The 19,087-nt window shown below is 51.3% G+C and overlaps 1 protein-coding gene across 1 annotated transcript in view; it reads left to right on the top strand.

Annotated features, from left to right (window-relative positions):
• The window catches only part of RFX1 (regulatory factor X1), a 19,206-nt gene extending 357 nt beyond the window's left edge, over positions 1-18,849 (top strand). The window contains 12 exon segments of the mRNA XM_058821357.1: positions 1,370-1,489; positions 3,622-3,667; positions 3,669-3,756; positions 8,817-8,935; positions 9,787-9,875; positions 11,955-12,106; positions 13,096-13,277; positions 14,036-14,185; positions 15,495-15,703; positions 16,852-17,005; positions 17,772-17,814; positions 18,561-18,849. Coding sequence (XP_058677340.1) covers positions 1,370-1,489; positions 3,622-3,667; positions 3,669-3,756; positions 8,817-8,935; positions 9,787-9,875; positions 11,955-12,106; positions 13,096-13,277; positions 14,036-14,185; positions 15,495-15,703; positions 16,852-17,005; positions 17,772-17,814; positions 18,561-18,793 — 1,585 coding nt within the window. The 3' untranslated portion in view covers positions 18,794-18,849.
• The last annotated feature ends 238 nt before the right edge of the window (positions 18,850-19,087 follow it).

Raw genomic sequence — 19,087 nt, 5'->3', positions numbered from 1 at the left:
AAAAATGCCTAAAAAGTCCTCAAAAAATGCCACAAAAATTCCCCAAAAAATGCCTAAAAATTTCTCAAAAAAATGCCCCAAAAATCCCCCAAAAAATGCCTAAGAAGTCCTCCAGAAAATGCCCCAAAAATCCCCCAAAAATCGCCACAAAAATCCCAAAAGAATCCCCCAAAAAATCCCTAAGAAGTGACCACAGTGAGCGCCACCATCACAGCGCCCCCTGCAGGGCGCACGGTGCGATTGCAGCGCGCTCCCGCGCTGGATCAGAGCGCAAAAAAACCCCAAAAAATGTCTGAAAAGTCCTCAAAAAATGCCCCAAAAAATCGCCACAAAAATCCCATAAGAATCCCCAAAAAAATCCCTTCAGAGTGACCACGGTGAGCGCCGCCCTCACAGCGCCACCTGCGGGGCGCACGGTGCGATTGCAGCGCGCTCCCGCGCTGGATCAGAGCGCAAAAATCCCCCCCAAAAAATCCCTGAAAAGTCCTCAAAAAATGCCCCAAAAATCCCCCAAAAAATCCCTGAAAAGTCCTCAAAAAAACGCCCCAAAAATCCCCCTAAAAATGTCTAAGAAGTCCTCAAAAAATGCCTGAAAAGTCCTCAAAAAAATGCCCCAAAAATGCCCAAAAAAATCCCAAAAGAATCCCCAAAAAAAATCCCTTCAGAGTGACCACGGTGAGCGCCACCATCACAGCGCCACCTGCAGGGCACACGGAGCGCAAAAACCCCCCAAAAAATGCCTAAAAAGTCCTCAAAAAATGCCACAAAAATTCCCCAAAAAATGCCTAAAAATTTCTCAAAAAAATGCCACAAAAATTCCCCAAAAAATGCCTAAGAAGTCCTCCAGAAAATGCCCCAAAAATCCCCCAAAAATCGCCACAAAAATCCCATAAGAATCCCCCAAAAAATCCCTTCAGAGTGACCACAGTGAGCGCCACCATCACAGCGCCCCCTGCAGGGCGCACGGTGCGATTGCAGCGCGCTCCTGCGCTGGATCAGAGCGCAAAAATCCCTCCCAAAAAATCCCTGAAAAGTCCTCAAAAAAATGCCCCAAAAATCCCCCAAAAAATGCCTAAAAAGTCCTCAAAAAATGCCCCAAAAATCCCCCAAAAAATCGCCACAACAAAATCCCGAAAGAATCCCCAAAAAAATCCCTTAAGAGTAACCACAGTGAGCGCCGCCCTCACAGCGCCGCCTGCTGGGCACACGGTGCAATTACACCTCCAGCCAGAGAAGGGCCCAGACCCCAAAAATCCCCCAAAATCCCCCAAAACTCCCCCAAAATCCCCAAAAATCCCCAAAACTCCCCCAAAATCCCCCAAAACTCCCCCAAAATCCCCAAAAATCCCCAAATTTCCCCCATTTTCAGGGGCAACTCCAAGTACCACTACTACGGGCTGCGCATCAAGGCGGGGTCGCCGCTGCTGCGGCTGGTGGAGGATCAGCAGCACCTGGCCATGCGGCAGCAGCCCTTCGCTCAGAAACAGCGGTGAGCAGCGCCCCAAAAACGTCCCACGGGGCACCCCAAAATTCATCCGAACCCCTAAAACCACCCAGGAATTTGCTGCAGCCGGCACGACCCCAAAACCCCCCCAAAATCCCCTGAAGGGCCTCCTTAACTCAGCATGGATCCCCCAAAACCCCACCCTGGAGACCCCCAAAATTCATCTGAATCCCTCAAACCATCCAGGAACCCCCAAACCCCACCCTGGAGACCCCCAAAATTCATCTGAGTCCCTCAAACCATCCAGGAACCCCCAAAACCCCACCCTGGAGACCCCCAAAATTCATCTGAGTCCCTCAAACCATCCAGGAACCCCCAAACCCCACCCTGGAGACCCCCAAAATTCATCTGAGTCCCTCAAACCATCCAGGAATCTCCCGCACAAAAACAACCACAAAAATCCCCCCAAAATCCCCTCAAGAACCCCCCTAAACCACCCCAAGACCCCCCCAAAAATCCCCCCAAGACCCCCAAAGCCCCCCATGAACCCCCAAAACCCTTCAGAACCCCCTCAAAACCCCCCAGGAACCCAACAAACCCAGCGTGGACCCCCAAAACTCCCCCCAATAACCCCCTAAACCACCCTAAAGACGCCCTAAAACCCCCCAAGAATCTCCCCAAAATCCCCCCAGGAACCCCCAAAAGCCAGCCTGAACCCCCCAAACCCAGCCTGAACCCCCCAAACCCACCATGAACCCCCCAGAGCCCCCCAGAAACCCCTCAAAAGCACACGAGAACCTCCCAAGCCCAGCGTGAACCCCCAAAACACTTCAAAATCCCCCCAAAAACCCCCCTAACCCAGCATGGACCCCCCAAGAACCCCTCAAAACCCCCCAGGAACCCCCAAAACCCCTCAAGAACCCCCCAGAATCCCCCAGGAACCCCCCAAACCCAGCATGGACCCCCAAGAACCCCCCCAGGACCCCCAAAACCACCCCAAAACCACCCCAAGAACCCCCCAGAATCCCCCAGGAACCCCCCAAACCCAGCATGGACCCCCCAAGAACCCCCCCAGAACCCCTCAAAACCCCCCAGGACCCCCAAAACCACCCCAAAACCACCCCAAGAACCCCCCAAACCCAGCATGGACCCCCAAGAACCCCCTAGAACCCCTCAAAACCCCCCAGGACCCCCCAAACCACCCCAAGAACCCCCAAAAACCCCCCCAGGAACCCCCAAAACCCCTCAAGAACCCCCCAGAATCCCCCAGGAACCCCCCAAACCCAGCATGGACCCCCCAAGAACCCCCCCAGAACCCCTCGAAACCCCCCAGGACCCCCAAAACCACCTCAAGAACCCCCAAAAACCCCCCCAAAGCCCCCCAAACCCAGCATGGAACCCCAAGAACCCCCCCAGAACCCCTCAAAACCCCCCAGGAACCCCCCAAACCACCCCAAAACCCCCCCAAGAACCCCCAGAATCCCCCAGGAACCCCCCAAACCCAGCATGGACCCCCAAGAACCCCCCCAGAACCCCTCAAAACCCCCCAGGAACCCCCCAAACCACCCCAAAACCACCCTATGAACCCCCAAAAACTCCCCAAACCCAGCATGGACCCCCAAGAACCCCCGCAGAACCCCTCAAAACCCCCCAGGACCCCCAAAACCACCCCAAGAACCCCCCAAACCCAGCATGGACCCCCAAGAACCCCCTAGAACCCCTCAAAACCCCCCAGGAACCCCCAAAACCCCCCCAAGAACCCCCCAGAATCCCCCAGGAACCCCCCAAACCCAGCATGGAACCCCCAAGAACCCCCCTGCAGAACCCCTCAAAACCCCCCAGGACCCCCCAAAACCACCCCAAGAACCCCCCAGAATCCCCCAAAACCCCTCAAACCCAGCATGGACCCCCCAAGAACCCCCCCAGAACCCCTCAAAACCCCCCAGGACCCCCCAAAACCACCCCAAAACCCCTCAAGAACCCCCCAAACCCAGCATGGACCCCCAAGAACCCCTCAAGACCCCCCAGGACCCCCCAAAACCACCCCAAAACCCCCCCAAGAACCCCCCAGAATCCCCCAGGAACCCCCCCAGAACCCCTCAAAACCCCCCAGGAACCCCCAAAACCCCCCCAAAGCCCCCCAGTGACCCCTCCCCGTTTCTCCCCTCCCCCCCCAGGCTGAAGCCCGTGCAGAAGATGGAGGGGGGGGGGAGGGGCAGGGGGCGGGGTCACCAACGGGGTCACCTCGGGCCCCGCCCCCCCCGGGGTCCCCGACATCAGCGCGCAGGTGCAGCAGTACCAGCAGTTCCTGGGTGAGTCCAAACCTCCTTTCACCCCAAAAATGCACCGAAATCACCCCAAAAATCCCCGAAACAATCTCCTCTAAAGTCCCGAAGTTCTTCTGAAAATAAAAAAAAAAATCCCCCCAAAAAACCTTCAAAGACCACAAGAAAACGGCGAAACAAATCCCAAAAAATCCAATTAATCCCCAACGAAAAACAAAAAAAATCCCACAAAAAATCCCCAAAAAACACCAAAAAAAAAAATCACAAAAGTTCTCAGAAAATCCACGAAAAAATCCCCAAAAAATTCCCAAAAAAATCTCACAAAAAATCCCCAAAAATCCCGCAAAAAACACCAAAAAAACCACAAAAGTTCTCAGAAAATCCACAAAAAATCCCCAAAAAAATCCCACAAAAAATCCCACAAAAAATACCCCAAAAAACACCAAAAAAAATCACAAAAGTTCTCAGAAAATCCACGAAAAATCCCCAAAAAAAATCCCACAAAAAATCCCCAAAAAAATCCCACAAAAAATCCCCAAAAAAATCCCACAAAAAATCCCCAAAAAAATCACAAAAGTTCTCAGAAAATCCACGAAAAATCCCAAAAAAATCCCACAAAAAATCCCCCAAAAAATCCCACAAAAAATCCCCAAAAAAACACCAAAAAAAATCACAAAAGTCCTCAGAAAATCCATGAAAAATCCCCCAAAAAATCCCAAAAAAATCCCATAAAAAATCCCCAAAAAAATCCAAAAAAAATCCCCCAAAAATCCCCCCCAAAAAAACCAAAAAAACTACAAAAGTTCTCAGAAAATCCACGAAAAGTCCCAAAAAAAATCCCCACAAAATCCCACAAAAAATCCCACAAAAAATCCCCAAAAATCCCCCCAAAAACACCAAAACACAAAAGTTCTCAGAAAATCCACAAAAAATCCCACAAAAAATCCCCAAAAATCCCCCAAAAAACACCAAAAAACCCACAAATTTCTCAGAAAATCCACAAAAAATCCACGAAAAATCCCCAAAAAAATCCCACAAAAAATCCCCAAAAAAATCCCACCAAAAATCCCCAAAAATCCCACAAAAAACACCAAAAAAATCCCACCAAAAATCCCCCAAAAAACACCAAAAAACCCACAAAAGTTCTCAGAAAATCCACGAAAAATTCCCAAAAAAATCCCACAAAAAATCCCCAAAAAAATCCAAAAAAATTCCCACAAAAAATCCCCAAAAATCCCCCAAAAAACACCAAAAAACCCACAAAAGTTCTCAGAAAATCCACGAAAAATCCCCCAAAAAATCCCACAAAAATCCCACAAAAAATCCCCAAAAAAATCCCACAAAAAATCCCCAAAAATCCCCCAAAAAACACCAAAAAAACCACAAAAGTTCTTAGAAAATCCACGAAAAATCCCCAAAAAAATCCCACAAAAAATCCCAAAAAAAATCCCACCAAAAATCCCACAAAAATCCCCCAAAAAAACCACAAAAGTTCTCAGAAAATCCACGAAAAATCCCAAAAAAAATCCCACCAAAAATCCCCAAAAATCCCCCAAAAAAACCACAAAAGTTCTCAGAAAATCCACGAAAAATCTCCCAAAAAAATCCCACAAAAAGTCCCACAAAAAATCCCCAAAAAAATCCCACAAAAAATCCCCAAAAATCCCCCAAAAAACACCAAAAAAAAATCACAAAAGTCCTCAGAAAATCCACGAAAAATCCCAAAAAAATCCCACAAAAAATCCCCCAAAAAATCCCACAAAAAATCCCCAAAAAAACACCAAAAAAAATCACAAAAGTCCTCAGAAAATCCATGAAAAATCCCCCAAAAAATCCCAAAAAAATCCCATAAAAAATCCCCAAAAAAATCCAAAAAAAATCCCCCAAAAATCCCCCCCAAAAAAACCAAAAAAACTACAAAAGTTCTCAGAAAATCCACGAAAAGTCCCAAAAAAAATCCCCAAAAATCCCCCAAAAAACACCAAAAAACCCACAAATTTCTCAGAAAATCCACAAAAAATCCCCAAAAAAATCCCCAAAAAAATCCCACAAAAAATCCCCAAAAATCCCCCAAAAAAACACCAAAAAAAACCACAAAAGTTCTTAGAAAATCCACGAAAAATCCCCAAAAAAATCCCACAAAAAATCCCCAAAAAAATCCCACCAAAAATCCCCAAAAATCCCACAAAAAACACCAAAAAAATCCCACCAAAAATCCCCCAAAAAACACCAAAAAACCCACAAAAGTTCTCAGAAAATCCACGAAAAATTCCCAAAAAAATCCCACAAAAAATCCCCAAAAAAATCCAAAAAAATTCCCACAAAAAATCCCCAAAAATCCCCCAAAAAACACCAAAAAACCCACAAAAGTTCTCAGAAAATCCACGAAAAATCCCCCAAAAAATCCCACAAAAATCCCACAAAAAATCCCCAAAAAAATCCCACAAAAAATCCCCAAAAATCCCCCAAAAAACACCAAAAAAACCACAAAAGTTCTTAGAAAATCCACGAAAAATCCCCAAAAAAATCCCACAAAAAATCCCAAAAAAAATCCCACCAAAAATCCCCAAAAATCCCCCAAAAAACCCACAAAAGTTCTCAGAAAATCCACGAAAAATCCCAAAAAAAATCCCACCAAAAATCCCCAAAAATCCCCCAAAAAAACCACAAAAGTTCTCAGAAAATCCACGAAAAATCTCCCAAAAATATCCCACAAAAAGTCCCACAAAAAATCCCCAAAAAAATCCCACAAAAAATCCCCAAAAATCCCCCAAAAAACACCAAAAAAAAATCACAAAAGTTCTCAGAAAATCCACGAAAAAATCCCCAAAAAATCTGAAAAAAATCTGTAAAATTTCCCACAAAATCCCCCCAAAAAATTAATAAAAAAATTTTAAAAATTTTCACAAAAAAACCCCAAAACTTCCCCGAGCTCCCGCCATCGACGTCCAGCCCCGACCACTGAGAATGAACCCTAAAAAATCCCAAAAACCCAAATAATTCCTGAAAAACCACCCCAAAAAATCCTACAAAACCTCCCAAAAATCCCTAAACAGTTCCCTAAAAAATCACCAAAAATCCCAAAAAAATCCTCAGAAAACCCCCAAAAACTGCCAAAGAATCCGCAGAAAATCCGCAGAAATGAAAACCCCAAAAAGTCCAGAAAAAACACCCAAAAAACCAAAAAAAATCTCCCCAGAAAAACCCCAAAAACCCCCAAAAATCCCCAAATAATCCCGCAAAACTCTCCAAATAATCCCCAAAAAATCCTCCAAAAAATCACCAGAAAGTCGCAAAAAAACCACCAAAAATGTCCCCAAAAACCAAAAAAAACCTCAAAAATCCAGAAGAACATATTACAAATCCTCAAAAGAATCCCCCCAAAAAATTTCCTAAAGAAACCTCAAAAAACCCTAAAAAAATCCCCAAAATTCTAAAAAAAAAATCTCCAAAACATTAAAAAAAATTTAAAAAATCCCAGAAAATCCACCAAAAATGCCCCAAAAACCCAAAAAAAGTCTCAAAAATTAAAAAAAAATACTACAAATCCTCAAAAGAATCCCCCCCCCAAAAATTTCCTAAAGAAACCTCAAAAAACCCTAAAAAAATCCCCAAAATTTAAAAAAAAAATCTCCAAAAAATTTAAAAAAAATTTTAAAATCCCAGAAAATTCACCAAAAATGCCCCAAAATCCAAAAAAAATCTCAAAAATCCAGAAAAAAATATTACAAATCCTCAAAAACACTCCTCAAGAAATTTCCTAAAGAAACCTCAAAAAACCCTAAAAAATTCCCCAAAATTAAAAAAAAAATCTCCAAAAAATTTTTAAAAATCAAAAAAAATCCCAGAAAATCCACCAAAAATGCCCTAAAAAACTAAAAAAATCCAGAAAAAAATATTACAAATCCTCAAAAAAATCCCCCAAAAAAATTTTCTAAAGAAACCTCAAAAAACCCTAAAAAAATCTCTAAAATTTAAAAAAAAAAAATCCCCAAAAAATTTAAAAAAAATCCAAAAAATCCCCCAAAAAAGCCCCAGAAAATCCACCAAAAATGCCCCAAAATCCAAGAAAAATCTCAAAAATCCAGAAAAAAATATTACAAATCCTCAAAACCACTTCTCAAAAATTTTCCTAAAGAAACCTCAAAAAACCCTAAAAAAATCCCCAAAATTTCAAAAAAAACCTCCAAACAATTAAAAAAAATCCAAAAAATCCCCAGAAAAACCACCAAAAATGCCCCAAAAAACCAAAAAAACCCTCAAAAATCCAGAAAAAAATATTACAAATCCTCAAAAAAATTCTCCCAAAAAATTTCCTAAAGAAACCTCAAAAAACCCTAAAAAAATCCCCAAAATTAAAAAAAAAAAATCCCCAAAAAATTAAAAAAAAAATTAAAAAAAAACCAAAAAAGCCCCAGAAAATCCACCAAAAATGCCTCATAAAACCAGAAAAACCAAGAAAACCTCAAAAACCCAGAAAAAATATTACAAGTCCTCAAAAGAATCTCCCCAAAAATTTTCCTAAAGAAACTTCAAAAAACCCTAAAAAAATCCCCAAAATTCCAAAAAAAAATCAAAAAAAAATTTAAAAAAAATCCAAGAAATCCACAAAAATTCCCCCAAAAAACCCAAAAAAAAAAACCCCCAAAAAAACCCAAAAAATCCCCCAATAAGTCCCCAATAAAAATCCCCAAAAATCCCCATTAAAAATTAAAAAATAAATTCTTTTCCGCCCGCCGCCCGCAGACGCGTCGCGCTCGCTGCCCGAGTTCGCGGCCAAAAAATCTCAAAAATAAAAAAAAAATATTACAAATCCTCAAAAGAATCCCCCCAAAGAAATTTCCTGCAGAAACCTCCAAAAACACTAAAAAAATCCCCAAAATTCAAAAAAAACCCTCCAAAAAACTAAAAAAAAATCCAAAAAAATCCCCAAAAAATCCACAAAAACTGCCTCAAAATCCCCCAAAAATGCCCCAAAAATTCCCAAAAAAAAAACCAAAAAATCCCCAAAAAATGCCCCAAAAATTCCCCAAAAAATCCCCATTAAAAATTAAAAAATAAATTTTCCCCCCCCCCGCCGCCCGCAGACGCGTCGCGCTCGCTGCCCGAGTTCACGGCCCTGGAGCTGCAGCCCCGGGCGCTCCCCGAGGGCACCGGCCCCGAGGACCTGAGGATGTTCCAGCAGCTCTACCGGGAGCACTGCGAGGTTGGGGACCCCCGAACCCCGAACCCCAAACCCCGACCCCAAACCCGACCCTGAACCCCAAATCTGAACCCGAACCCCAAATCCGAACCCCAAATCCCAAACCCCGAACCCCAAACCCGACCCCGAACCCCAAATCTGAACCCGAACCCCAAACCCGAACCCTGAACCCCAAATCCGAACCCCGAACCCCAAACCCGACCCCGAACCCCAAATCCGACCCCGAACCCCAAATCCGACCCCGAACCCCAAATCTGAACCCGAACCCCAAATCCGAACCCCAAATCCCAAACCCCGAACCCCAAACCCGACCCCGAACCCCAAATCCGAACCCCGAACCCCAAACCCGACCCCGAACCCCAAACCCCGACCCCGAACCCCAAATCTGAACCCGAACCCCAAATCCGAACCCCAAATCCCAAACCCCGAACCCCAAACCCGACCCCGAACCCCAAATCCGACCCCAAACCCCAAATCCGACCCTGAACCCCAAATCTGAACCCGAACCCCAAATCCCAAACCCCGAACCCCAAACCCGACCCCGAACCCCAAATCCGACCCCAAACCCCGACCCCGAACCCCAAATCTGAACCCGAACCCCAAATCCCAAACCCCGAACCCCAAATCCGAACCCCGAAACCCAAACCCCGACCCCGAACCCCGACCCCGAACCCCAAATCCCAAACCCCGAACCCCAAATCCGAACCCTGAACCCCAAACCCGACCCCGAACCCCAAACCCGACCCCGAACCCCAAATCCGAACCCTGAACCCCAAATCCCAAATCCGGCCCCTCCTGGCCGGGGGCGTTCTGGGGGAACCCCAAAATTTGGGATTTTTCCTTTTGGCCCCAAGGCCATCGTGGACGTGATGATCAACCTGCAGTTCTCGCTGGTGGAGACGCTCTGGAAAAGCTTCTGGCGCTGCAGCGGCGACAGCGACGCGTGAGGGGGGGCCCCGAAATGGGGAGGGGTCCCCGAAATGGGGAGGGGGTCCCTGAAATGTGGGGAGGGGTCTGAGGGGTGGGGGCACCAAATTTGGGGGTGTTGGGAGTTGTGGATTGGGAATTTTCTGTGGAAATTTGGGCGTTTTGAGGTGATTTGGGGTGGTCCTCGAAATTTGGGGGGTCCCCGAAATGTGGGGAGGGGTCCCCGAAATGTGGGGAGGGGTCTGAGGGGTGAGGGGACCAAATTTGGGGCTGTTGGGAGTTGTGGATTGGGAATTTTCTGTGGAAATTTGGGGCTTTTTTTTGGATTTTGGGGGTCCTCGAAATTTGGAGGGTCCCCGAAATGGGGAGGGGGTCCCCGAAATGTGGGGAGGGGTCTGAGGGGTGGGGGCACCAAATTTGGGGGTGTCGGGAGTTGTGGATTGGGAATTTTCTGTAGAAATTTGGGGGTTTTTTTTGGATTTGGGGGTCCTCGAAATTTGGGGGATCCCTGAAATGTGGGGAGGGGTCCCCGAAATGTGGGGAGGGGTCCCCGAAATGGGGAAGGGGTCCCCGAAATGGGGAGGGGGTCCCCGAAATGTGGGGAGGGGTCTGAGGGGTGGGGGGGACCAAATCTGGGGCTGTTGGGAGTTGTGGATTGGGAATTTTCTGTGGAAATTTGGGCGTTTTGAGGTGATTTGGGGTGGTCCTCGAAATTTGGGGGGTCCCCGAAATGTGGGGAGGGGTCCCCGAAATGTGGGGAGGGGTCTGAGGGGTGGGGGCACCAAATTTGGGGGTGCTGGGAGTTGTGGATTGGGAATTTCCTGTGGAAATTTGGGGGTTTCCTGCATTTTGGGCTGATTTGGGGGTGTCTTTGGGGGGCGTTTGGGGGCGCTCGAGTTCTCCTCAGGTTTTGGGGTTCCCCCTCAGGTTTTGGGGTTCCCCCCCGCAGATTTTGGGGTTCTCCTCAGGTTTTTATGGTCCCCCCGGGTGTTTTGGGTTTCTCTCCAGGTTTTGGATTTCCCTCAGGTGTTTCGGGGTTCCCCCAATTTCGGGGTTCCCCTATTTGGGATGCCCCCAATTTCGGGGTGCCCCTATCTTGGGATGTCCCCAATTTCAGTGTGCCCCTATTTGGGGGTGTCCCCGATTTGGGGGTGCCCCAATTTGGGGGTGACCCTGTCCCCATCCCAGGCAAAAGGGGAGAGGGGATTTTGGGGTGCCCCCAATTTCAGGGTTCCCCAATTTCGGGGTGCCCCTATCTTGGGATGTCCCCAATTTCGGTGGGCCCCTATTTTGGGGTGTCCCCAATTTCAGAGTGTCTCAATTTCGGGGTTCCCCAATTTGGGGGTGACCCTGTGCCCACCCCAGGCAAAAGGGGAGAGGGGATTTCGGGGTGTCCCCAATTTCGGGGTTCCCCTATTTGGGATGTCCCAAATTTCGGGGTGCCCCTATCTTGGGATGTCCCCAATTTCAGTGTGCCCCTATTTGGGGGTGTCCCCGATTTGGGGGTGCCCCAATTTGGGGGTGACCCTGTGCCCACCGCAGGCAAAAGGGGAGAGGGGATTTCGGGGGTGCCCCCGATTTCGGAGTGTCCCCAATTTCGGGGTTCCCCTATTTGGGATGCCCCCGATTTCGGTGTTCCCCTATTTGGGGTGTCCCAAATTTCGGGGTTCCCCTATTTGGGGGTGTCCCCGATTTTGGGGTGTCCCCTATTCCAGGGTGACCCTGTGCCCATCCCAGGCAAAAGGGAAGAGGGGATTTTGGGGTGTCCCCAATTTCGGGGTGTCCCCAATTTCGGGGTGCCCCCAATTTCGGTGTCCCCGACTTTGGGGTGTCCCCTATTCTGGGGTGACCCTGTGCCCATCCCAGGCAAAAGGGGAGAGGGGATTTCGGGGTGTCCCCAATTTCGGGGTGCCCCCAATTTCGGGGTGCCCCCAATTTCGGGGTTCCCCTATTTGGGGGTGACCCCAATTTCGGGGTGTCCCCAATTTTGGGGTGTCCCCAATTTCGGGGTTCCCCTATTTTGGGATGTCCCCGATTTCGGTGTGCCCCTATTCCGGGGTGCCCCGATTTGGGGGTGACCCTGTGCCCACCGCAGGCAGGAGGAGGCCGAGCGGCGCCTGCCCCGGCGGCGGCTGCTGCAGCTGGCACGGCTGGAGCCCGTCCTGCGCTGGGTGCGCGACTGCGACCACGCCCTGTACCAGGGCCTGGTGGAGATGCTGGTGCCCGACGTGCTGCGCCCCATCCCCAGTGAGAGCTGCACCCCGAAACCCCCCCTGAACCCCAAAAATCCCCGCAGGAACCACCCAAAACCGGCACAGATCCAAAATCCCCAAAAAATCCCCAAAAATCCCAAATTTTTCCCCAAAACGCCCATTATTTCCCCAAAACCCCCGTTATTTCCCCAAAAATCCCCATTATTTCCCCAAAAACCCCCATTATTTCCCCAAAAAACCCCATCATTTCCCCAAAACCCCCCGTTATTTCCCCAAAAACCCCCATTATTTCCCCAAAAACCCCCATTTTTCCCCAAAAATCCCCAATTTTTCCCCAAAAATCCCCATTATTTCCCCAAAAATCCCCATTATTTCCCCCAAAACCCCCATTATTTCCCCAAAAATCCCCAATTTTTCCCCCAAAATCCCCATTATTTCCCCAAAAATCCCCATTATTTTCCCAAAAACCCCCATTATTTCCCCAAAAATCCCCCGTTATTTCCCCAAAAATCCCCATTATTTCCCCAAAAACCCCCATTATCCCCCAAAAATCCCCCGTTATTTCCCCAAAAATCCCCATTATTTCCCCAAAAATCCCCATTATTTCCCCAAAAATCCCCATTATTTTCCCAAAAACCCCCATTATTTCCCCAAAAATCCCCATTATTTCCCCAAAAACCCCCATTATCCCCCAAAAATCCCCCGTTATTTCCCCAAAAATCCCCATTATTTCCCCAAAAATCCCCATTATTTCCCCAAAAATCCCCATTATTTTCCCAAAAATCCCCATTATTTCCCCAAAAATCCCCATTATTTTCCCAAAAATCCCCATTATCCCCCAAAAAACCCCCGTTATTTCCCCAAAAATCCCCATTATTTCCCCAAAACCCCCATTATTTCCCCCAAAACCCCCATTATTTCCCCAAAGCCCCCCGTTATTTCCCCCAACATCCCCAATTTCCCCCCCAGAACCCCATTATTTCCCCCGTTTTCCCCAAATGCCCAATTTCTGCCCCGTTTCAGGTGCCCTCACCCAGGCCATCCGCAACTTTGCCAAGAGCTTGGAGAGCTGGCTGGGCAATGCCATGGTCAGCATGCCCGAGGAGCTCGTCCGGGTCAAGGTGGGCATCTGGGGGGGCTCTGGGGCTCTGGGGGTGCCCCCACGGTGCCCCCACGGTGCCCCCCATGCCCACAGGTGCCCACAGGTGAGGCCTTTGCCCACGCGCTGTGTGGGCACACCTGCGGGCACGCCTGGCACTGGGCTGGTCTGGGGGGTCTCACCGTGGGTCTGGGGGTGTCACCGTGGGTCTGGGGGTGCCACCGTGGGTCTGGGGGTGCCCCCCATGCCCTGGGGGTTCTGTGGGGGTCTCTTTGGTGCCCCCCATGCCCACAGGTGCCCACAGGTGAGGCTTTTCCCCGGACCCTGTGTGGGCACACCTGAACAGAGCCCTGGCACCTACAGTGGTTTGGGGGTGTCACCGTGGGTCTGGGGGTGCCACCGTGGGTCTGGGGGTGCCCCCCATGCCCTGGGGGTTCTGTGGGGGTCTCTTTGGTGCCCCCCTGGTGCCCCCCATGCCCTGAGGTGCCCACAGGTGAGGCCTTTGCCCAGACCCTGCGCAGGTATCCCTGAGCCAGCTGGCACCTGTGCTGCTCTGGGGGTGTCACACTCAATCTGGGGGTGTCACAGCGGCTCTGGGGGTGTCACAGCGGCTCTGGGGGTGTCACACTCAGTCTGGGGGTGCCCCCCTGATCCCTGATGCCCTTTCTGAGGTGCCCCCGTGCCCGCAGGCGGCGGCGGCGGGCGCCTTTGCCCAGACCCTGCGCAGGTGTCCCTGAACCAGCTGGCACCTGTGCTGCTCTGGGGGTGTCACAGCTGCTCTGGGGGTGTCGCAGCTGCTCTGGGGGTCTCACACTCAGTTTGGGGGTGCCCCCCCGATCCCTGATGCCCACCCCGTGCCCGCAGGCGGCGGCGGCGGGCGCCTTTGCCCAGACGCTGCGCAGGTACACCTCCCTGAACCACCTGGCGCAGGCGGCGCGGGCGGTGCTGCAGAACACGGCCCAGATCAGCCAAATGCTCAGCGACCTCAACAGGGTGGACTTCGCCAACGTGCAGGTCCGGGGGCACCCCGAAATGGGGCTGGGGGCACCCCAAAATGGGGTGCGGGACCCCGAAATGGGGCTGGGGTACCCCAAAATGGGGCTGGGGGCACCCCGAAATGGGGCTGGGGTACCCCAAAAATGGGGCTGGGGGCATCGAAATGGGGCTGGGGGCACCCTGAAATGGGGCTGGGGGCATCGAGATGGGGGTGGGGGGCATCGAAATGGGGCTGGGGGCATCGAAATGGGGATGGGGGGCCCCAAAATGGGGATGGGGGGCATCGAAATGGGGTGGGGGGCATTGAGATGGGGATGGGGGCATCGAGATGGGGATGGGGGGCCCCAAAATGGGGGCTGGGGGGCCCCAAAATGGGGATGGGGGGCATCGAAATGGGGCTGGGGGCATCGAGATGGGGGGTGGGGGGCATCGAGGATGGGGAATGGGGGGCCCCAAAATGGGGATGGGGGCACCAAAATGGGGATGGGGGGCATCGAAATGGGGATGGGGGACATCAAAATGGGGCTGGGGGGCATCGAAATGGGGATGGGGGCATCCCCCAAAATGGGGATGGGGGGCACCAAAATCAGGACGGACCCCCTCAAAATGGAGATGAGGGGCACGGAAAATGGGGATGGGGTCTCTTCTCCGGTGTCCATCCCCGCCAATCCCGGTTCCCAATCCCGTTTTTCCCATTTTTCCCATTTTTAATCCCATTTTTAATCCCATTTTTAATCCCATTTTTCCCCATTTTCCCCCAGGAGCAGCCTGGGTGTGCCACTGCCAGGCCCGTGTGGTGCAGCAGGATTTACCCCAAATCCCGGTTTTTAATCCCATTTTTCCCCATTTTTCCCCCAGGAGCAGGCAGCCTGGGTGTGCCGCTGCGAGGCCCGGGTTGTTCAGCGGGATTTACCCCAAATCCCGGTTTTTAATCCCATTTTTAATCCCATTTTTCCCCATTTTTCCCCATTTTTTCCCATTTTTAATCCCATTTTTCACCATTTTTCCCCATTTTTTCCATCAGGAGCAGGCAGCCTGGGTGTGCCACTGCCAGGCCCATGTGGTACAGCAGGATTTACCCCAAATCTCAGTTTTTAATCCCATTTTTAATCCCATTTCCCCAGGAGCAGGCAGCCTGGGTGTGCCGCTGCAAGGCCCGGGTCGTGCAGCGGGATTTACCCCAAATCCCATTTTTAATCCCATTTTTAATCCCATTTTTCCCCATTTTCCCCCAGGAGCAGGCAGCCTGGGTGTGCCGCTGCGAGGCCCAGGTTGTTCAGTGGGATTTACCCCAAATCCCGGTTTTTAACCCCATTTTTTCCCCCAGGAGCAGGCAGCCTGGGTGTGCCGCTGCGAGGCCCGGGTCGTGCAGCGCCTCGAGCAGGATTTCAAGGCCACGCTGGGCCAGCAGCACTCTCTGGAGCAGTGGGCGGCCTGGCTCGACGCCGTGGTGGCCAAGGTGCTGCGGCCGCACCTGGGCACGCCCGGGCTGCCCCGCGCCGCCAAACTCTTCCTGCTCAAGTGGTCTTTCTACAGGTGAGGGGCGCCCCAAAAACGCCCCGAAATTGTACTGGGGTACAACCCAAAACACCCCCAAAACACCCCAAAAATTGTACTGGGAAACGCCCTACAACCACCCCGAAATCACCCCAGAATTACAGTGGGATACACCCCGAAAACACCCCAGAAATGCCCCAAAATTGTACTGGGATACGCACCAAAACCACCTCAAAACCGTCCCAAAATTACACTGGGAAACACCCCAAAACCCCCCAAATACCCCCAAAACCCCCTTGTGCCCCCCAAAGCCTCCCTGAGCCCCCCAAATCCCCCCTCGATGGTGATGCGGGACCTGACCCTGCACAGCGCCCTGCCAACCCCCAAACCACCCCAAAACCCCCCAAAATCCCCCCAAATCACCCCAAAACCCCCCAGAACCCTCCCTGAGCCCCCCAAATCCCCCCTAAACCCCCGTGGTGCCCCCCAGCTCGATGGTGATTCAGGACCTGTGCATCACCCTGCCAACCCCCAAAACCCCCCAAAACCACCCCCAAATCCTCCCCAAATCCCCCCAGATCTCCCCAGAACCCTCCCTGAGCCCCCCAAATCCTCCCTAAACCCCTTTGGTGCCCCCCCAGCTCGATGGTGATCCGGGACCTGACCCTGCGCAGAGCCCTGCCAACCCCCCCAAAACCCCCCAAAACCACCCCAAAACCACCCCCAAATCACCCCCAAATCACCCTGCCACCCCTCCCCAACGCCCCCAACATCCCCAAACCCCCCCAAGCCCCCCCGAATCCCCCCTAAACCCCTTTGGTGCCCCCCCAGCTCGATGGTGATGCGGGACCTGACCCTGCACAGCGCCCTGCCAACCCCCAAACCACCCCAAAACCCCCCAAATCACCCCAAATCACCCCCAAAACCACCCCCAAATCCTCCCCAAATCCCCCCCCAAATGCCCCCCAGATCCCCCCCAGAACCCCCCCTGAGCCCCCCAAATCCCCCCTAAACCCCTTTGGTGCCCCCCAGCTCGATGGTGATCCGGGACCTGACCCTGTGCATCACCCTGCCAACCCCCAAATCCCCCCAGAACCCCCCCAAATCCCCCCAGAACCCCCCCAAATCCCCCCAGAACCCCCCCTGAGCCCCCCAAATCCCCCCTAAACCCCTTTGGTGCCCCCCAGCTCGATGGTGATCCGGGACCTGACCCTGCGCAGCGCCGCCAGCTTCGGCTCCTTCCACCTGATCCGGCTGCTCTACGACGAGTACATGTACTACCTGGTGGAGCAGAGGGTGGCACGGGCACGGGGCACCTGCCCCATCGCCGTCATGGGCGAGGTGGGCACGGGGAGGGGCTTTGGGGCAGGTCTGGGGGGGTTTGGGGCAGGTTTGGGGGGGTTTGGGGCAGGTTTTGGGGGGGTCTCTCACCTGTACTACCTGGTGGCGCAGAGGGTGGCACAGGGCACCTGCCCCATCGCCGTCATGGGCGAGGTGGGCACCGAGGGGGGCACCGAGGGGGGCACCCAGGTGGGCACCCAGGGGGGCTTTAGAGGAGATTTGGGGGGGTTTTGGGCAAATTTAGGTGTGGTTTGGGGGTCCCTGGGGGAGTTTATGGGGCTGCAGATCAGGTTTGGGGCTCTCTGGGGGGGTTTGACGGGCAGGTTTGGGGTTCAGAACAAGTTTGGGGGGTCCCTGGGGGGGTTTTGGGGGGTTCATGTCAGGGTTGAGGGTTCAGGTCTGATTTGGGGGGGTCCTGGGGGGCGTTTGGGGGGGTTCAGGTCAGGTTTGGGGGGCTCAGTTCAGATTTTGGGGTCCTTGGGGGGGTTTTGGGGGCTCAGTTCAGATTTTGGGGTCCCAGGGGGGGTTTTGGGGGGCTCAGTGCAGATTTTGGGGTCCCTGGGGGGGGTTTGGGGGCTCAGTTCAGATTTTGGGGTCCCTGGGGGGGTTTTGGGGGGCTCAGTTCAGATTTTGCCCCCCCCCTTCCCCACCTGCAGCCCCGGGGTCCCCTCGCTGTCATTTGGGGGGGGTCGGGGGTGACACTTTGGGGGTTCAGGGGGTGTCACCCCCTCCCCAAATTGAACCCCCCCCCTTTCCCTCCCCCCAGTTCGCCAACCTGAGCTCCCTGAACTCGCAGGACCCCGACAAAGGTGGGTGAGCCCCCCAAAAATGGGGAGACCCCTCCCCAAAACCAGTGAGGGGGGGCTGGTAATGGGGGGGAGGGGGGGGGATTCCGGGCGGGGAGGGGTTAATTCTGGAGTTTAATTTTATTTTATTTTTAAATTTTATTTTAATTATTTTTACTGAATTTCTAATTTTATTTTAATTATTTTTATTTCATTTTTAATTGTGTTTATTTTAATTTCATTTTCACTTCATTTAAATTCAAATTGCGTTTTTAATTTTATTTCAGTTTCAATTTAAATTCCAATTTAATTATTTAAATTAAATTTTAAATTTTATTTTCATCTAAGTTCTGTTTTAATTTAAATTTAACTTTACATTTTATTTACATTTTTTATTTTATTTTAATCTAAATTTTAATTCTACTGTATTTTTATTTCTAATTTAATTTTGAATATTTAATTTAATTACTTGCAATTTTATTTTAAATTTTATTTTAATTCTTTTCAATTCGGTTGGAATTATTTTAAGATCTATTATATTTTATTTTAATTTTATGTTAATTCTTTTCAATTTTTTTTTGAAATTTAATTTTAATTCTTTTAATTCTTTTTTTTTTTCTTATTTTTATTCCATTTTTAATTTTAATTTCATTATTTTCACTTTCATTTTTAATTTTTTTTTTGTACATTTCGGGTTGAATTGAGGGGGGGGGGTCAATTCTGGGATTTTCCGAGTCCCACCTGAGTTTCTGTTGGGGTTTCGCGGCCAGACGAGGAGGAGGAGGAGGACGAGGAGAGCGACGAGGAGCTGCCGGCCGAGCTGGGCCTGGGGGGGCCCGAGGTGCCCCCGGAGCCGCCCCTGGAGCCGCCCCTGGAGCCGCCCCCGGCCAAAGCCCCCCGGGGGGGCGCCCCTCCCCCCCCCCCCGCCCGGGGGTCTCTTCGTGCAGGCGCTGCCCTCGAGCTGAGCCCCTCCCCCGCCCGGGGGGGGCCCCATGTGCCTTAAAGCCGGGACCGTGCCAAAGCCCCTCCCCCGCCCCCCACACCAACAGCGCCTGGGGATTCCCCTCCCCCCTGGGGGGGATGGGCGGGGCCTTTGGGGGAGGGGGGGGGAGGGGAATCCCCCCCGACCGCTGCCCCCCCCCCCCCAATTCTGCAGTGCCAACCCCTTCCCCCCCCGCTCTGCCTTACGCCCCTCCCCCACCCCGCGCATGTCGGGCCCCTCCCCCACCCCCCCCCCGCGCTTTGCCCCTCCCCCCACCCCCCCCCAGTCTCGATTTTTGGCGTTTTTCGATCATTT

This window comes from Ammospiza caudacuta, chromosome 29 (assembly GCF_027887145.1).
Source record: "Ammospiza caudacuta isolate bAmmCau1 chromosome 29, bAmmCau1.pri, whole genome shotgun sequence".
NCBI lineage: Eukaryota > Metazoa > Chordata > Aves > Passeriformes > Passerellidae > Ammospiza > Ammospiza caudacuta.
The sequence above is the reverse complement of the archived record's forward strand: the minus strand, read 5'-3'. Positions and strand labels throughout refer to the sequence as shown.